Here is an 18,229-nt window from a genome sequence, read left to right as displayed (position 1 = left end):
GAAGCTTTGTTGGTAGTTTTCTCCAACATTTTTGCAAGTTCTTCTATTTTGAATGGTACATTATACAAAAAATTCATTTTAGTTCTGAAATTTAACAGACCCAGTTCTGTTTTTTGACTTCTAAAAAATTCATTATAGTTAGCCATTTTGCTGGCTTCTTCAAACTGATTGGCTAGTAACTCAGCAGTTTTGTTTGGAGTATCTATAAGTTCATCTTCATATTGAAGACAAGTTATGGAAGTAAAGTTTTCACGTTCACTAATAGCTTTTACCTTTTTCCAAAAGTCTGATCCGGTCATGTTTCTGTTAATGAATGACATGTATTGTTGCCAGGATCGTTTTTTAGAATCTGTCATAAGTCTTTTCATATACCCCTGTGTTTTATAAAGGCAGATTTAAGATTAACATACATTAGATTTTCTAATGTTGGACGTTTCTTGAAAGCATTGTACCCTTTTTATTTCTCTTTATAACTTCACTTGTTTTATCATTCCACAATGGAACAAGTGGCTTCTTGAGTTTTTTGGATGTTCTGTTAATATATCTTAATGCCGAATCAAATATAGCATTCATTATAGCATCGACATCAGTTTTGGTAACTCCTGATGTTTCAGGGAGTATCATACTAGGGATCGTCCAATCTGCCTTATCAAACAGCTATCTTTTGGAGATGGGCTGTAATTTTCTTGAAACATCACTTATAATTTGCACCAGCAAATGGACACTTCCATGGAGACCTCTAAAGCTTTGAAACTATACTTTGGTACTATTGAAGCACTTATAAATGCTAAATTTACACAGTTAGAATTTAATAGGAACTTTTCCAATCCTCTTTCGTAGGGATCTATTCTATCCAATCTCCATATAGGATTATGCACATTGAAGTCATTCGCTGTTAGTATGGGTGGGGAAGCTGAGCAATTAATCTCACTGTCATCCTCCTTCCTATCAAAATTAGGTAAGTATATGCTGCAGTAGTAATCAGCAGTGGGTGCTTCATTCTGATTGCAAACTCTTGCAGATATGTATTTTTTTCGACTGCTTTGGTGATAGCTCTAGTCGACATTAATATGTCTACCCCACCTCTAATTCTTATATTTGGTGGTTGGTCTTGCCGATAACTATTATATTTTCTTAAGTACAGATTTTCCTCTTGACGGAAATGTTTTTCCTGAAGACATATACAGATTGAATCTACATCATGTACCAAGTATTGGAGCTCATGGATGTGAGCTTCATTAATCACATCATCCGCCAATAAGTTATTAAATAGAATTTTTAAAATCTCATCTTTATTAGAAACAACACTGCTGGGTCAAGAGGGCTGACAAAACACTTTTCTTACTCTTACGCCCTAGGACTCTATACATAACATCCCAAGGATCCTTATTTCCTTGATCTCTAACAAAAGAACACCAAGAATCCCTTTTTGATGTCCTGACAAAATGAAAATATTCAGACCTTTGCCATCAATAGTAATTTACAAAATTGCTTGCCATTCAGGATCACTTCACTGCTGAGCATCTCTCCTTTGATGGTTCACAGACTGTTTCAACAAAGACCAGTCTCTAGTCAACCAAGGGGCAATTCTCTCTCAAATCAAATTAGAGGGAATTGAATTCTCAGCATCATTGATGAAAATCAGAGAAAATCTTTCTGCCAGGTCTTCCAATTGAATATCATCCGGACTTCAGTCTAAGACATGGAAACTAGCAGAGAAAATATTAACAAATTTAAGCCAGTTTGCTGCTTGGCGGTTTTGTGTTTCTGGTTCACCTTGGCCACCAATGTTTTACTAACATTTTCTGAAGTGAATAACCATCTCTTTGTCATCTGCTACAACAATTTGTCATCGCTACCTTTCCTAGTATCCTTTATGTTCATAATTTTTAAATTTGATGTCTTGCCCTGAAGGACAGTCTGAAATTCCTCTCTAATTTCTTTAATTGTTTTTATGGAGCTTTCCTTCTTGTTTAGGAAGGTAACTTCTGGCTGCTTGCATGCTTAGCTGGCCTCCTGTTTGCCTTTTAAGTACTTTGTGTAGCATTTTTCCTCTGCCATAACAGGCACAGGTGATGGTAGCTGGACAGAAACTGCCTCTTTAACTGTAACCTCCTTGACTTAAGTTGGCTTAGAGGCAAGCGCCTCAAATCCAATTCATCAAAGCAGAGAAAATTGCTTTAAAAGTCATTAAACCTCAGGATCACTCGTTTGCAAACCACTGCAGAGGTGCCCAAGAAACCCTAAAAACTGCTCACATTGTTCCACAAATTGTGCTACTAGAGGGATAGAACTGCCCTGCCCCCAGCCCTAATCTGACTGGTACCTGGTGAATGTACTTACCTGACTAGCTAGGCTTTCGTCATCAAAAGAAAAGACAGAAACATCCTCCACTCCCATGCTGACAACCTCTTCATTTCTAACTCACCTGGGTTTTCCCTTAGACTCTCCAGACTCTACAATCAACAGCTTCCCTAAGTAAATAAAATAAGCTAAGAAACACACTCAACTCACAGCAACAGCTTTGATCAGATATATCAGAAGAAGAACCAGTGTGGGTGAATTATTACAGTAATTTAAACATGCAGGGTGTAACATGTTCCTAAATATTCATTTTTTTGAGTTCACACCTGGATTTCTTTCCAAACAATCTTGGTGCTGTCAGTGACTACCAAAGGGTACACTATCAAATCTAAGTCACAGAAAACAGGTACCAGCGACAATGGAGTATAATGTTCTTACATTTTTGTTGGTTTCTTAAAGAGGAATATTCCAGATGCCACAAAACACAAGACAAAATGAAAACTACTACCACATTTTAGGTAAGTTGAATAGATCCCTGCATGCATATAAATTTTTACATTTATTTCAGACTTTACCTATATATCACAAAAAAAAACACTGGGTAATTGAGAAAATTTATTTAACATATTTGAATTCAGTGTCTATTTTGCTTCTTGTGCCAAAAAAAAATTAATTTTATTCCTCAGTGTTATTTACATAAGGTAATTTTTTAAAAGTAAATTAATAAAGCATTATTTAAAAAATAGTTAATCATATTACATAAAAAAATTAATGCAAAATGTAATGATGAAATAATTTATAAAACACATTTCAATGAGCATCATACAGATATTAAGAATATAAATTAAAGCTTTCTTTCAAAATATTATCTCATTAGATCCTACTATGATCATTATTTGTTTTAATTGATAAATGCTATAAAAACAACTTTCTTACTTCTATATATTTTTAGAATTATAAAATATTTTAGAATTTTGTCTTATCACAATATTAAGAAATTGCATGGCGCTTTAAAAAAAAGACAAAAAATAAAATAATAAAGAAACTATCAAATTTGCATGAAGAAATAAATTTAGAAGTAAAGTCTTAAATGTTATCTCTACTTGCCACCTAGTGTGGAGCAGCTTGTAGATGACTCCTTCTATATTACTCAACTTATTGTGGCATATCTAATTACATTCACCTGTGATTCCAATTTTAAATAAGCATCTACAGTAAAGATGTGTTGGGATTGAGTAAGAGACACTTAATTTAGCTTTCTACTCATTAATATTTTTTGTACTGGGTGATTCAAAGAAACGGGAAATTAAAAAAATTAAATAACGTTAATGAAAAATGTTTTTTAGAAAATGAATTTTATTTCATGTAATTGTACAAATGTTGCCATTTTAGGATACATACATTTTAGTTTATTTTTTAAAGATGACATCTTCCAGGTGACCTCTTCTACGTAAACACTCACGAAGTCTCTTCGTTAAATTGTTCATGGTGTGACGTAACATCTCAACTGGAATTTCCGCAATTGCTTTTAAGGTGACCCCACAAAAAGTAATCGCAAGCTGAGAGATCAGGCGATCTGGGAGGCCATCTAATGTCACCATTTCGTGAAATGACGCGTTGTCCAAACAATCAGCATACAGCTCCCATCGATATTCGTGCAGTATGTGACGTTGCTCCGTCTTGTTGAAACCAGGCTGTGTTAAGAATCAGTGGAAATCTCTTTTGTTGTTCCACAACAAAGGTTTCAAGCACGGCTACGTAATGAGCTGACGTCACTGTAATTGCAAGACCATCCTCAAAAAAATAAGGGCCTATAACACCGTAAGATGTCATAGCACACCACACGGTCACTTTCTGGCTGTGCAACGAATGCTGGTGTAGCTGCGTAGGATTTTCTTGTGCCCAGTATCTGAAATTTTGCTTGTTAACAAATCCACTGAGGTGGAAATGCGCTTCGTCTGACATCCACAGTTCGTGAACAAACTCTTCGTTATCATTTATCTTTTGAAGCATTACATTACAGAATTGTGCTCGCACAACTGCATCGTTCGGTTTCAGTTCCTGGACGATCTGCAACTTGTATGGATGGAATTGCAAGTCCTTCACTAACATTCTTCGAACACTAGAACTATGTACTAATTGTAAAGATGCTGAAAGACGACGGATTGACCGATGTGGGCTTCGTGTGACAGCATCTTGTAAAGCTTGAGCATTCTGTGGTGTACGGACGGTTCGCTCACGGCCTGGAGGTTTCTTTTTCATTGCCGAACCAGTTTCCTCAAAATTAGATATCCATGTTTTAATTGCACGTGCTGATGGAACACGGTCGTGCCGTCCCAGATTAAAATGACGGCGAAATTCTCTACGCGCTCCCTCCTCACTGTCATTGTTTTTGTAAAACGCTTTGATAGCAAATGCACGTTGCGCACCACTCCAAGGATCCATGACAACTAAATGGCAGGTTAGGTTAGAGAGGCTGGCGCCACTTATCAAGTGGTACCAATCACTCACGGCTACTAACACAACTTTCAAAATTTCCCGTTTCTTTGAATCACCCTTTACTTTTGGATATTGGGTTATGTGACTTTTTACCCATCTGATACGTTCATATGGGTTTGTACATGCATAAGATTTATACAAATTTGCCGCAAAATCCCTTTCCATGGTATAACATACAGGTTATATGATGCAAGCCATACTATATTTAAGTAAGTACTGTTTTTAGCAGCATTTCATACCTTAACGTGCTGGAAAATAATTTTTTCAGCTTTAATTGATTGGTATGGAATTAGTTGCCATTTTATGAAAAGATAGAGCTCCAGGTCAGTATGTTCATTTGGTAAGGGACTTTTAAGTGAACATTTTGAAGGATGGTGGATCAGTAGTTTGGTGAATGGCGATGAACTCAGTAGCCCTCTAGAAATTCAAACTTAACAAACTGTGATTACTTCCTTTGGGGTATAATGAAATAAAAAATCTCTCATTTGTGACTAAGAAAGTTTGATGAGCCAAAAACTGTTTTCAAAGTTTACAACATTGATTTTTCAAATGGAAGAGAATGTCTAAACACACTTGGCAATTGATATAACTGTGTGCAGACTATGTAGGAACTTATCCAAATGTAATTTAAAGTAAATTTTATAAGTAAAAATATTAAATAAATAATGACTGTCTATCTATTCATGTTTATTTCTTTGTATGGAAAGACATTTTGTGCCAACTCTCTACCTTAATTAAAATGAATAATATTACAGAGGTGATGCTGGATAAAATGGATGAGAGAAGAAAGTGGAAGAATGTCAGAACAGAAGAGGGTAAGAAGATGTATAGGAGACTAAATAATGAATTAAGAAGAGAGTCTGAAAGGACGCAAAAAACATGATTGATGGAGAGGTGTGAAGATATTCAGAAATTGGAGGGTAGGGAGGTTTGAAGAGTTGTATAGAGCAGTTATGGAACTGGTATTTAAAAAAGGGAAAAGTAAAACTAGATTGGAAATGGCGACAGAAGATGGGCAGGTGGTTGATAGTAAGAACGAGGTTCTAGGTAGATGGAAACGATATGTGGAAGGACTTTATGAAGTAGATAAAAGACCAGAAATACTAGGAACTGAAGATGAATCAAAAGCGTGTGAGGAGGAGAAAGGTTGTTATGTTGTAGAGGGAGAGGTAGAAAAAGCCTTACAGGAAATGAAGAACAGGAAAGCATGTGGAGTCGATGAAGTACTTGTTGAGCTATGGAATGGTTTAAGGGAAAGGGGAATTAGAGATATCACAAGCCTGAGTAATTTGATACATGAGAGTGGTGATTGGCCAGAAGATTTCGTGACTACTATTATGGTTCCAATCGAAAAGAAGAAGAATACATTGAAATGTTACGAATACAGGACCATTAGCCTTATATCACATGCAGCTAAGATACTGCTAAGAGTGTTGAATGAGAGTCTTTATGGAAGACTAGAGACATGGGGAAGAACAGTTTGGGTTTAGAAGGGCAAAGGGAACAAGGGATGCAATAGGGTTAATAAGATTATTGCTGAGAATCTTAAAGGAAAAAGGAGTCGCTTGGAGGGAACGGAGATTAATAAGAAATCTGTACTTTTCACAGAAGGTAAAAATAAAGATTGGAAATGAATTATCAGAGGAAAGCAGACTTGGGAGAGAGGTGGGGCAGGGATGTTGCATGTCTCTGACTCTGTTCAACTGTTACTTGGAAGCGATAATTGAAAAGAATCTAACTGGTAATATGGGTGTAAATATTGGAGGAAGAAGGATAGAGTACATCAGGTTCACTGATGACATGGCAGTGTTGGCAGAGAGTGAGTACATGATGAATGAAATGTTGAGAAGAATAAATCAAACTTGCAAGAAGTATGGTATGAAGATAAATACAAAGAAGACAAAAAGCATGATAATTAGCTAATCAACCAAAAGGGCAACAATTAGGATTGGGGGAAATAAATTTGAGCAAGTGGCATCCTTCAAGTACCCGGAGTGCATCATTAAGGAAGATATAAAGTGTGATCAGGAAGTTAAAGTACGAATTTCTAGGGCAAAGGAAGCATTTAGTAAAATGAGGAGAGTGCTATGCAGCAAACTAGATCTGCGACTAAGGAAAAAACTTGCAAAATGTTTTGTTTGGAGTGTGGCTCTTTATGGGGCAAAGATATGGACTATTAGGAAGGGAGAGGAGAGAAGATTGGAAGCCTTTGAAATGTGAGTTTGGAGGAGGATGAAAAGATCAACTGGATGGAGGGAGTTCAGAATGAGGAGGTACTTCGTAGAGTGAGAGAAGAGAGGGTGATTATTGAAATAATAAAAAGAAGAAAATGCAATTGGTTGGGACATTGGCTGAAACATAACTGCTTGTTGATGACTGCATTGGAAGGATTTGTAATTGGGAGGAAAGCAAGAGGTAGGAGATGAATGAAAACTGTAGACAATATAAAAAGGAAAGGAAGTTACTATAAAATGAAACTGATGGCTTAGAATCGAGCAGAATGGAGGGCGGCCATGTGAAAACCTGTCTTTGGTAGAACACTTATCATTAACCAAATGTAATTTAAAGTAAGTTTTATAAGTAAAAATAATGACTATCTACATGTTTATTTCTTTATATGGAAAGACACTTTGTATCTACTCTCTACCTTAATTTAAAATTATATATATATATATATATATATATATATATATATAGTTTTTTGGTTTAAAACATTCCAGAATTAATTACCTTCATTTTTGTTTTGTTTTTTAGCAGCCTGTTGATGAGACCCAATAGACATCCAATGGATAACAAAATAGTTTTATTTTTTGTAGTTGGTGGGATAACTGGACAAGAAATGAAACAGATTATTGATTCATTCAGAACAGCTGGAAAACATGTTATTGTTGGTTCTACTCGATTTTTATCACCAGAGGATGTATTAAAACTACTATTCACGTGTAATGATATTGACACCATTTGTATCTAATTTCATTGCTGTCTGTAATTTTATTATTAATTTTTTTTAATGTTCTTAATGAGAATGCATTTATTTATTTAATAAAAATAAAGTTTGTTACTTTGAAAAAAGATTGAAATAAACTTTTTTTTCTAGTATGGGAAAAATAAGCAACGGTCCGTTATGTTTAATTTCAGTTGTTTACACTGCAATACGTAGATGAAAAATGTGCAATTCCATTTCACTTTAATTAAAAAAATAATTAGTTTTATGACAGAAAATTTTTGTTATGGGAATTTTTTAATTTTAGTTACATAGAGAAAATTAAAAAATTTAATCTGGTAATGTGTTATACTGAACATTATTTAACCTGAAGTATTATCACCTCCCAATTGAAGTTTTACAAAAAAAAGTTTTACAAAAAATGACAATATAAGAATTTTTATTGATGACGGATGATATGTTTTATAAAGTATATCACCCTACAAAAAAGCTTTGCATAAACAGATTGAGTTTATTTTTCATTTAGAGAAATGTGATCCTTTATTTATAGCTCAGCACAGTACATAAAGTATGCAATTTGCTAAACTTTTGGTATGAATGTTGAGCGGTTCATTTAATATTTTACTACATATCTAGCCAGATGAATTCGCCGACAATGATTAGGTTAATATCTACTTTAGTTTCAGTTCACTATTTTTAATAAACAAATCTACTCTTCTGATTAGTGTATAATACATTACGTAGAGAAATGGGTAGACATGCTGTTGCTTGGATAAAAAAAGAAAACTGCCCCAGTATTTGCCTGCATAAATCAAAGGTAACCATAAAACCTTGATCAGAGCAGTGTCAGAAAATTCAAAATTAATTATTAAATAAAAAAATAGATGTGATTGTTTCATATTAATTATTTAAAAAATATAAGTACATGAGATAATGTTAAGGTTAACAACATGAATACATTAAATATAAAAAATAACTACAAAATGCATCATAATTCAGAAGACATTAATGAAAATCATTAGAGCTCATATTTAATACAAAATTAATCAAATTCTTTTTTGTTTAATTTTGTAATTAGTATTATTTATTAAAAATTTATCAACAGAGTATTGTTTCTGTAAAAGAAAATAGTTTGATTGTATTTTGAATAAATTGATGGGAGAACCTTTTACATTATTTGTTAATTTATTAAAAATGGCCTTATTGACCTTTCTTGAAAGCCAAAATATTGTGTTATATGAAAATACTGTACTGTTATCTGGTTTGATGGAAGTGGATATTTTTTAAGATTAAGTGACTATTCTCTTTAGCAATGATGGATATTTGTACCAACATTTAAACACAAAAATTACCTATTCACTTAAATAACAGGTGTCTGAAAAAGAACTCCATGGTTTGAAATTAAATTTACTTTATTACATTTAGAATTCATATACAGTGTAGACTCGCTAATCTGAACAATTTTAGTGTGAAAAGTTTTTTTTTTTTATTTTAGCTAAATAACTATAAATTTTATATTTTTAAGTCAATTTACTTCACAAAAAACAGCTTTTTATTGCTTATACAAAATGCTATGTTAAAAAAACAAGTTTTACAAAACTAGATACTACAAATATATACAGTACTGTACAGTATTAAAAAGTTTTATGCTGGTACTAACCATTTTTTGATAATGTATAACATAAATTATTTATTACAACTCATAAATTCAGTTGAATTTCTTTTGGTGTAATGAAGTAAATCTGCTCGAAGACTCAATGTTGCACTGTTACCTCATGAACATAACACCTCCTTCTGATGTAGCTTCAGAATGTTATTCAAGATAGCGAAGGGGGAGGTCCAGGGTCACTGCCACCTCTGCGTGTGCAACAAGCTGGTCTGTGTCACCGCTGACCTCCTCATCATCATGCTGCTCAGAGTCTTGCTGAGTAACGGTTGCCACAATTTCTTCATCTGAAAGATTTTCATGACCTTCACCATCTGCTGCCATCCATTCGTTTACGTTGTCAACTGCTTCTTCACCACCAGGAATTTCATGTACAGGCCCAAGTAGATATGCTTTGTATTTCCGATTTGCACTTTTACAATTCTGAGTGCCAGCCACATATTTATTTCCTTGTACAAAGTGAAATATTCTGATCGCGAAAAATTTTGGTTTTCAGATTACAAGGAAAATATCCATTTTGATTAGTACTGGCGTTACATCTATATGTATGTATCCTTGCATTACTCAAAAATGATTAGCTGTAGAATGATGACATTTTTGATTTAGGACTGTTTTGACAGCTAGTTGTGCACCTTTCCCTTTTGATTGCAATTGACTGGACCAAAAAAGCCCAAAATCAAAAAGTTTGGATTTTGGACCCTTAACTGCAGTAATAAGCTCTCATTGAGAGCTTTTCAACGATGTAACATAAGTTTTCATTGGTTTCAGAGTTATAGGCTAATGAAATTTTGGATCTTACAAGGAGAACGCACATCAGTTCGAATCTGACTTTGTATACATATTTTTTTTTTAACTTTCTTTTTTTTAAAATTTAAATGATACTGATTTATTAATAATTATTAACCTCTGATTGTAAAAAAAGTTTGACAATAAATAATAATTCAGCAAAAAAAGAAGTTATTAGTGAAATAAAATTTTATGTACTTTTCATTTTAATTCAACAATTTTTACAGAGGTAAATAATTATAAATAAATCAATATATTTAAATTAAAAAAAATATATATACCAAACAATGACATGACAGAGCTCATTTTTATATCTTGAAAAATCATTCTGACTATTGGAGGGAGCCTGAAAAGTTAATAATTACAAACCTGTCCTGTTCCTGCATTACAGTGTAACCAAATTAACATTCCATGCAGAATAAATATGAACTATATTAAATATTAATTATTGTTCCATTAATTGTGTGCTATTTACGTAGCACATTCTAAATGAGGAGTGTATTGTTTTGCAGAAACATTTTTTCATTTGAAAACATGGTTGTGTTATTTTGAATCACTGAATTAATAATTTTCTATTATAGATAGTTATGTAAATCCTGCAATTCAATTTTAAATATCAACAAATTTTTATTTAAATTCTTAACATCATCAAGAAAACCCCAAAAAAGTTTTCATTTATCAGAATCAGGGAGTCCATTCTGGAAATAGAGATTTAAATTTTGAACAGGAGCTCTGACTGCATTTCAGCAAAAATTATATTTTTTTTATTAACGTATAAAAATATCTCTAATGATTAAATTGAAGAAATTAAGAAATGAATAGCAATTGAACACATTTTTAATGACTGAACACTTCATTCTGTAATTTGTACACTTAAAATTCACTTAATATAAATATTTCAATGAATAAAAATTTCTAAATACAAGAAAACATTTGTTAGATTTTATTTTTAAATTTGAATTAAAAAAAGGGGTTATACATTTTCGTCAGTTTTTCATTGAATTATTCATTTAAAAATAGATTTAATGGAAAAAGTAAAAACAATTTTTGTAGGAAACCTTTTCAAATTTCAAACCCCTGGGCTACTGTTCAGAGAAAGATTTTTTTTTGTGATTTATTCACTGAGGATACATTTTATTAAAAAAGTCATGGGAAAAGAGTTATAGCAAAAAAAAAGTAAAAACACTGTTGAATAAAAATTTTTCATAATTTTGACTGAGGTATTCCCCTTTAGGTAATAGATTTCAAATAAATATCTGAACTAGATACTGACACAGTTCCACAATATCATATGAATCAATCAGAGATTAAGTGGTAAAGACTCTTCCTATTATACATACCAACTCTCTTGATGTCATCCAATGAGTTCCATCTTAATGTGAATAGAGAAAGTTAAGTAGTCTGATAGCACTTTAAAGAAATTGCACTTACTGCTGCTGTATTTCCTTAATTATGGATGAAAATTCAAACACCTTTATAGTCCATTTCACAAATTCATATAAAACATGATAAAATGATGCAAATGTTGGACTGAGAAGCTGTGATATTCCTTCAGAAACTTAACAATTGTAAGTTCTCGGGTAGAAATCGCATGTTCCAATCCCTACCTGGTCATTAATTCTGGAATCATCTATGTAAAGTGATTATGACTAATTACAGTCTTTCTATTCTACCCAATATAAGCAGTGATTATGTGAAATCATTTTATCCAATTAAGGATAGAACTTGTAGCAGAGAAGAGTTAGTTTCCAGTTTTGAACAAACAATTGATGCTTACCATGTATAATCATTGTTTATATCAATGTTTTAACCTAACTTAACTGACATTCATGACAGTTTCAGTGCCATCTTGCTCTGGCACATATAGACATCACCTTTTGGACGTAGGCGATGTTTCAGTAGAACCTTGCCTCAATAAAGAACTGCACAGAGTTCTGTTCTGTATTTGGTAATTGCCTAATGTTTATTTCGTACAATGTAAATTGGAAGCACAAAACTCCAAATCAATCTAATTGGTGAAATACAAACTAGAATAAAAAAAAGAAGTACTCAAAAAAATATCAGTTGGATAAGCGCTTCTGTCAATAACAATTATCAAATCATAATAATTGTTTCACAATTTTAAAAATATAATGAGTTAAGTTAATAATACATAGCTAATGTGTAAATTGGTTACTATTTACTATGGGAATGGAAAAATACGTGATGGACAGATAACCGATAAGAACTAATCAATCAATAACCAATTTGAGATGACAATGATTTCCTGATTTTTACCCAAATGGGTATTGCATACAAGTTTCCATCAACGAACAATTCTTAGATATTTGACTGAAATTGATAACTCCACACTGGTTCATCCTACCACCAATAGGATGAATCACTCTAGTTTATGAGGTACCAGAAAGAGAGGATAAATTCATAAAATATAATTTATTGTATTTAATTATTTACAGAATTTATCGTGGGCTCTTGTATATCTAGAAAGACTAAAATTTGTTACTCCTGCTGCTTATATTTTGTTGCTTCATGTATCTAATTTTTTTGTTGAACAAAACTACTATTATTTAAAAATTTGTTTAAGTGTATTAGATATAACAATGCTACATGGTATTCTTTAATTCCAACTAAACATCATTAAACAATGTCATAAATTTTTACAAGCACAATAAAAAGTTCAACTATTAAAATAATTAATGATTCACTAGTGATTATTATAAATGGAATATGTGGTTCCCCAACAATGAACATTTCAACCTGCCATACTGCGATAATTAAAGAAAGTGATGCTGTATTTACTAATATTGCAGCTACATTGTACAAAAGGTCTACTTTGTAATCATGATATTTCATTAGGTAATTAGTTATCAGACCAGCATTTACCACAAATCGACCAAATGTTGACCATACATAATAAGAAAAAAATAAAAAATGATCATCGACAAATAAGTAATAGTAATAACATGTGAACACTCCCAAAAAATTCATTGGGATTTCAAGTAATTTTAACCAGGTAATACCTGGTAATGACTTAGCGTACTCCATTTTTGAAATTAATTTCGTAAAAACAAAAATCTCTTGTTAAATATTGCTGATTTATGAAATGTATGTAAGTATTTAGAATGGAACATTCAAATTATAATTGGAATTAATAATCAGATCAATACAATATATAAAAAAACCTAAAAACAGTATTAAAAATAAATATATATATATTTTTTAACAACACAGGTTATAAACATAATGCACACGAACGTGTTTGAAAAAATAGACTAAATTTGTCAACAAAAGCATCGATGGTATTACTCGAATAATCAACGTTGTTCAAGGTCGATACTGTGAAGTCATGATATTCTCTTCTTTGCGGCGTCCATTAATGCTGAGATGTGGTTGTGTCCTGTAATGGTGAGTATTTCTTTTAATATTATTCGTTTATTTATTTCATTAAATTCTATTCAAACTAAGTATATAAATTAATTTAATATAAATGTAATGTAATATGGAATTAAAGTTGAATTTATGTTTTGTGACTTCATTTAAGTGCGACTACAGTCGTTCAGTCATTAATGTAGTTTTTCATAGGAAATGTAAATTTATTATTCTGAAAGTTAAGTTTGTGCATTTATGTATAGTTTATTTGTCAACTACTGTTGGTTTGTTTTCTTTTAGGACGTATTGTTAGTATTTCTCCTTAAATAGTAAATGTAGTTGTAGAACTTGTGATATTGAATTTCCTCACCTTCAATATACTGTTGCATTTTAAAAATAATAAAATTGTTCATATTGAAGCGTTGTAATTTTAACCTTGTTAAAAAATTTTTTATTTTTTCGTTTTCTAAAATTGTTATCTCGTATGTAAAATTAAGTTGCGAAACGTAAATCGTGTACGAAATGTTTCGCCTCTTTGAAGTGACGTTTGTTTGTTGTTGAAACAATACTAAACAGTGAAATGTAGAACAGACATTGTAAATATGAAATATAAAATACTTTTCTGTTTACCAAAGTATTTTTTTTAATGTTTTGGTAAAAAGAAATTTTAACTGAACAGTTAATATCAACTTTTTAAAAGGGTTCAATTTTTCTTCTAATAATATAGTTAATATTGGTGTTACAGATTTTTTACCATTAATATTAAAATAAACGTAACCCCTAAACATATGTATTAGTGTATTGTGTTAATTTTTTTATTTTTCCAAATGTTTATGTTGCAATGTTCATACCGAACAATAAGCAACCCTCCCCCAATGGCCCCATGAGATGAGGAAGATATGTATGACATTAAATGAAGTGTAGTCTTGTAGAGACAGACTGACAATTCCTGAAATTTATGATTAATTGAACATCAACCACCAAACCACCAGTGTTTATTCACTGTCTAGCATTCAAATTCGTATAAAAGCAACTAGCTTTTATTAGGATTTGAACCTCGTTAATTAAAAAAAATAAAACAAAATTACTCCATAACTATTTTGCCTCGAGTATAACCAGATGCAATGAAGTGTGTAGTAAGCTAATTGAGATCATAGATGCCAGATATATTGATCTATTAACTTAAATAAGTTTTCGACCATGTAACATAGAAAACAAATTTTACACCTTGAAGTGATGCATTTTCAGTGTGGGTTGACCAAATCCAAAGACTTTACTGAGGGGCAGCGACTGGAACTTTAAATGGGATGGGTAGGGTTGTGACAAATCATTTTAAAGAACATTGAAAAATAATCATTATGATAATCCTAACCAAATTGGTGGCCATTTAATATTTTTCGCAATTATTCTGAAAGTAGCTTCCAGTATCTATAAATAAACTGTTTATCAGTGAAACACTGAAAGAATAAAATTAGTCAATGCCCCTATGAGATCTCTACTAGGAATATTTGCTTTTGCTATTGAGCAGTTATTATAAAGGTAGACCACTTTTGAGCTGTGAAAAACATTGAATGGCTGTCATTCTTTTTTTTTATGGTTGTCTCAATTTTATCTTCCATTTAAAATGTTTGAGTTCCTCCTGAGTGTTGGTGTGGCGGTCTCAAACAAAAGGATAGTTTCTTTTGAAGTAGGAGCATTTGCTAAATTATTTTTTGTGTTAAAAGTTAAAAAGTTATTTAAGGGTTCCCATACTTTATTAACATGCTGTAGGTAAACATACCGTAATTACTTGCATAATTCACATAATTTTTTGACCAATATTTTTTATCTAAAAGTAGGTGCATGATTTATGCATGGAAACAATTTTACACAGGTTTATTGAAACTAAAAAAATGTGAAAGAGTATTTAAATTATATTTATTTTTAGAGAAAATGATATTCATTTGATTGAATATTTAAAAAAAAATTGTTTAGTATTCAGATGTGTGAATTGCATTAGTAAATACGGCATGTAAAATTTATTGTTGCATCTAGATTTTGGAGTTTGGTATCAGTCATTTTATCCCAAAATTTATAACTAAGAATTTTCTGAACCAAGCATGTTATCAAAATGCCAGTATAATTTTCAAAGTGTATGAGATAGGGTTGGAACATTTCTACATTAAAAAAATCCCCAAAAATAGCATTTGTAACTAAAGTTTACGAACACCATTGTACTGTGTTTTTTTTTTTTTTTTGTAAATTTAACAAACATTCTTAACAAAAGATCATTCCTAATATTATAACAGTGATTGTTTTTTTCCATTATAAACTCCTTAGGGAGGATTTTCAATTTACCAGTTTAGATATCAGTAGGCTGTATTGTTTAAATGTAGATCATTGTGACATATTTTATCTACATAAGTTCAGTTATGCTCATAACTGAACCCATGTACAGATAAAAAGAAGTGTACAGATTTGTGAAGAAATGTTTTTCGTTATTTCTGTGATAAAATGTTTTTGGATAATTGAGAAAAAATTCAAAGCGTCAATACTATAAATTTATTGTGCCTACTTGCATTCATGCTTAAAATATATCCCGAAGCTTCTTGACAAAATCTGGGGTTCTAAGGATAGAATCTTTTACTTGATTAGCACCAGTAGATATGAATCGTATAGACTGATAGAAAACAAACAATTTGAACATTCACATACATTTCTCTTCGAATATAAATTTCTTTGTGAAAAAGGTAATTTATATAATATCCACTTTTACAAAACAAAAACTATACGCTTCACTACTTTCAGAATCATTTTTACACTAAAGAAATAATTTTGTTGTACATTGTAGTACTTTGATCTATAAGAAAGAACCTTATTATGCTTCCATTACTTTTAATTAGTTACCTAACCATCTTAAAGATTGTCTGTTCAGTTTGTTTAAAATAAAATTATATTGCTGTTCAAAAACAATACAGTAACCCCACTTCTGTAAGTATTGTGTTATAGAGGTATTGTGAATTGTAAGGGAATTTGAGTATGAAAAATGCCATTGTAATCTTATTAATTCAATAAAATATTTGTAATTATTATACTTTATTTAGTATTATTTGGAAAATAACAAATAATAAAATATCAAATACTTCATGAGTACAAAGCTTACTTAAATTATTTCTACAGTAAAAAATATAAACTAAAGAGTAAATATTTTCTTTTTATAGATTCAAAGATAAATAATCCTAATTATTTAAATCATGTTACTTGCTTTGATGAATGTATTCAGCCTGTACTGGTGTATGTTGCACCATATTACCTGGTTCAGCCGCTTAATGTGTTTGTTTTTATAATCAATTATGTAACCCCAACACTTCTTTTATTATCTGGCCCATTTTCCATAAAATTGGTGTTATAATCATACATCACAAAGACTATTGTCACTCACACACATGTACGCGCAGTTTGACAGACAGAAAGAGGGAGCGAGCTGTTTTGACTAAACTGTTGGTTGAATTGATAATCAAGTTTATATATAATCAGTTCTGCAGTACAATGAAATTATTGACTTTGTGGGGTTTTGAAGATGGGGCCTGAGTTGGTCGCTAGTTTTTCAAGGAATTTTTTGGTTCCATTGTAGGTTTGTCATGTCATACGTGGTAGTTTTTTATGCTGTTTTTATTTTAGTTTTATCTCTTTATATTAAAATTTTATATATTTTTTAATTAAATTGTGTACATTTTATTAATTTAATTAAGTAATAGTAATTAAAATCATTTAAGAGAGAAGAATTGTAAAAATTACAAGAACGATAACAGAAGGGCAACTGGATTGTTAACTGGATTTTTACTCAATAATACTAGGAAAGTTAGGTTTTTGGGAGGTATACCGTTATTGTTGGGGGTATGCTAGTGCCCTTAATGCCAAAATTTTGGAACCAATTTTTGTATGTATATATAATATATATACACACTCACAATATTCCTTTAATAGTATGAGTGTTGTTTGCTGTATGATGGTGTGAAAAAATCAAACTGGCATTTTTTAATGGTATAAGATGGTGTCAACTGATGCAGTGACTGATCTTAGCACCAGAAATTATAATTATTTGAAACTTATCGAGTTGTGTTTCACATAAAATTGATTAAAAAATGGACTTTTAATTTATGTAACAAAAGTAAATATAAACATTTTCTCATAATACGCCCCTGTCATTTAGCTTTCCTATTATGAATTGCTTAAATTAAGCTTTTTTGTTCACTCTCTCCATTACATATTCCTTTTTCATTCCTTGTCTATTTTTATCTTCTCCGATTTCTTCTGTGCCCGCATTTTAAATGCCCCTAGACCCTCTATTTCCCTTTTATTTAGTGCCTGTGCTTCACATCTAAGTATTCTCAAAGTGTAACGCTTCACTATTTAAGTCTTCAAATCTAAATTGATGTTAATATTTAATGATTAATTGATTTTTTGAATGCTTCCTTAGCCATTGCTCTATTCCTTATTAAATTTTTATTATTGCAGTTTTCAGTAACATTGTACTTAAGAACTCCAATTACTTTACTTTTTCAGTTACTCCTTTTGTATATACAAGTGTTCAACTGAAAAGAGGCTCCATCACTCAGTAGTTTATACTAAATGTATATTTTTGTTAAAATGCATATATTGGTGCGACGTGGGTAAAATAA

At 31.3% G+C, this 18,229-nt stretch overlaps 2 protein-coding genes across 5 annotated transcripts in view; both read left to right on the top strand.

Moving 5' to 3' along the window:
- Positions 1-8,891, top strand: part of LOC142327572 (sec1 family domain-containing protein 2-like) — a 45,915-nt gene extending 37,024 nt beyond the window's left edge. Inside the window, exon 11 of one of the 2 annotated variants that reach the window (XM_075370732.1) lies at positions 7,561-8,891. In XM_075370732.1, the coding sequence (XP_075226847.1) occupies positions 7,561-7,774 (214 nt within the window). In that variant the 3' untranslated portion in view covers positions 7,775-8,891. Of the gene's footprint in view, positions 1-7,557 lie in introns of both variants that reach the window. The other variant, XM_075370731.1, reaches the window with a different exon arrangement.
- Positions 8,892-13,517: 4,626 nt separating this feature from the next.
- Positions 13,518-18,229, top strand: part of LOC142328268 (uncharacterized) — a 71,543-nt gene continuing 66,831 nt past the window's right edge. For all 3 annotated transcript variants that reach the window (XM_075371957.1, XM_075371956.1, XM_075371958.1), the window contains exon 1: positions 13,518-13,604. The gene's annotated coding sequence lies outside the window, so the exon portion shown is untranslated. The remainder of the gene's footprint in view (positions 13,605-18,229) is intronic.

The sequence above is a fragment of the Lycorma delicatula genome, chromosome 7 (assembly GCF_047948215.1).
Source record: "Lycorma delicatula isolate Av1 chromosome 7, ASM4794821v1, whole genome shotgun sequence".
Lineage (NCBI taxonomy): Eukaryota > Metazoa > Arthropoda > Insecta > Hemiptera > Fulgoridae > Lycorma > Lycorma delicatula.
This window is presented reverse-complemented; position numbering and strand designations above follow the sequence as displayed.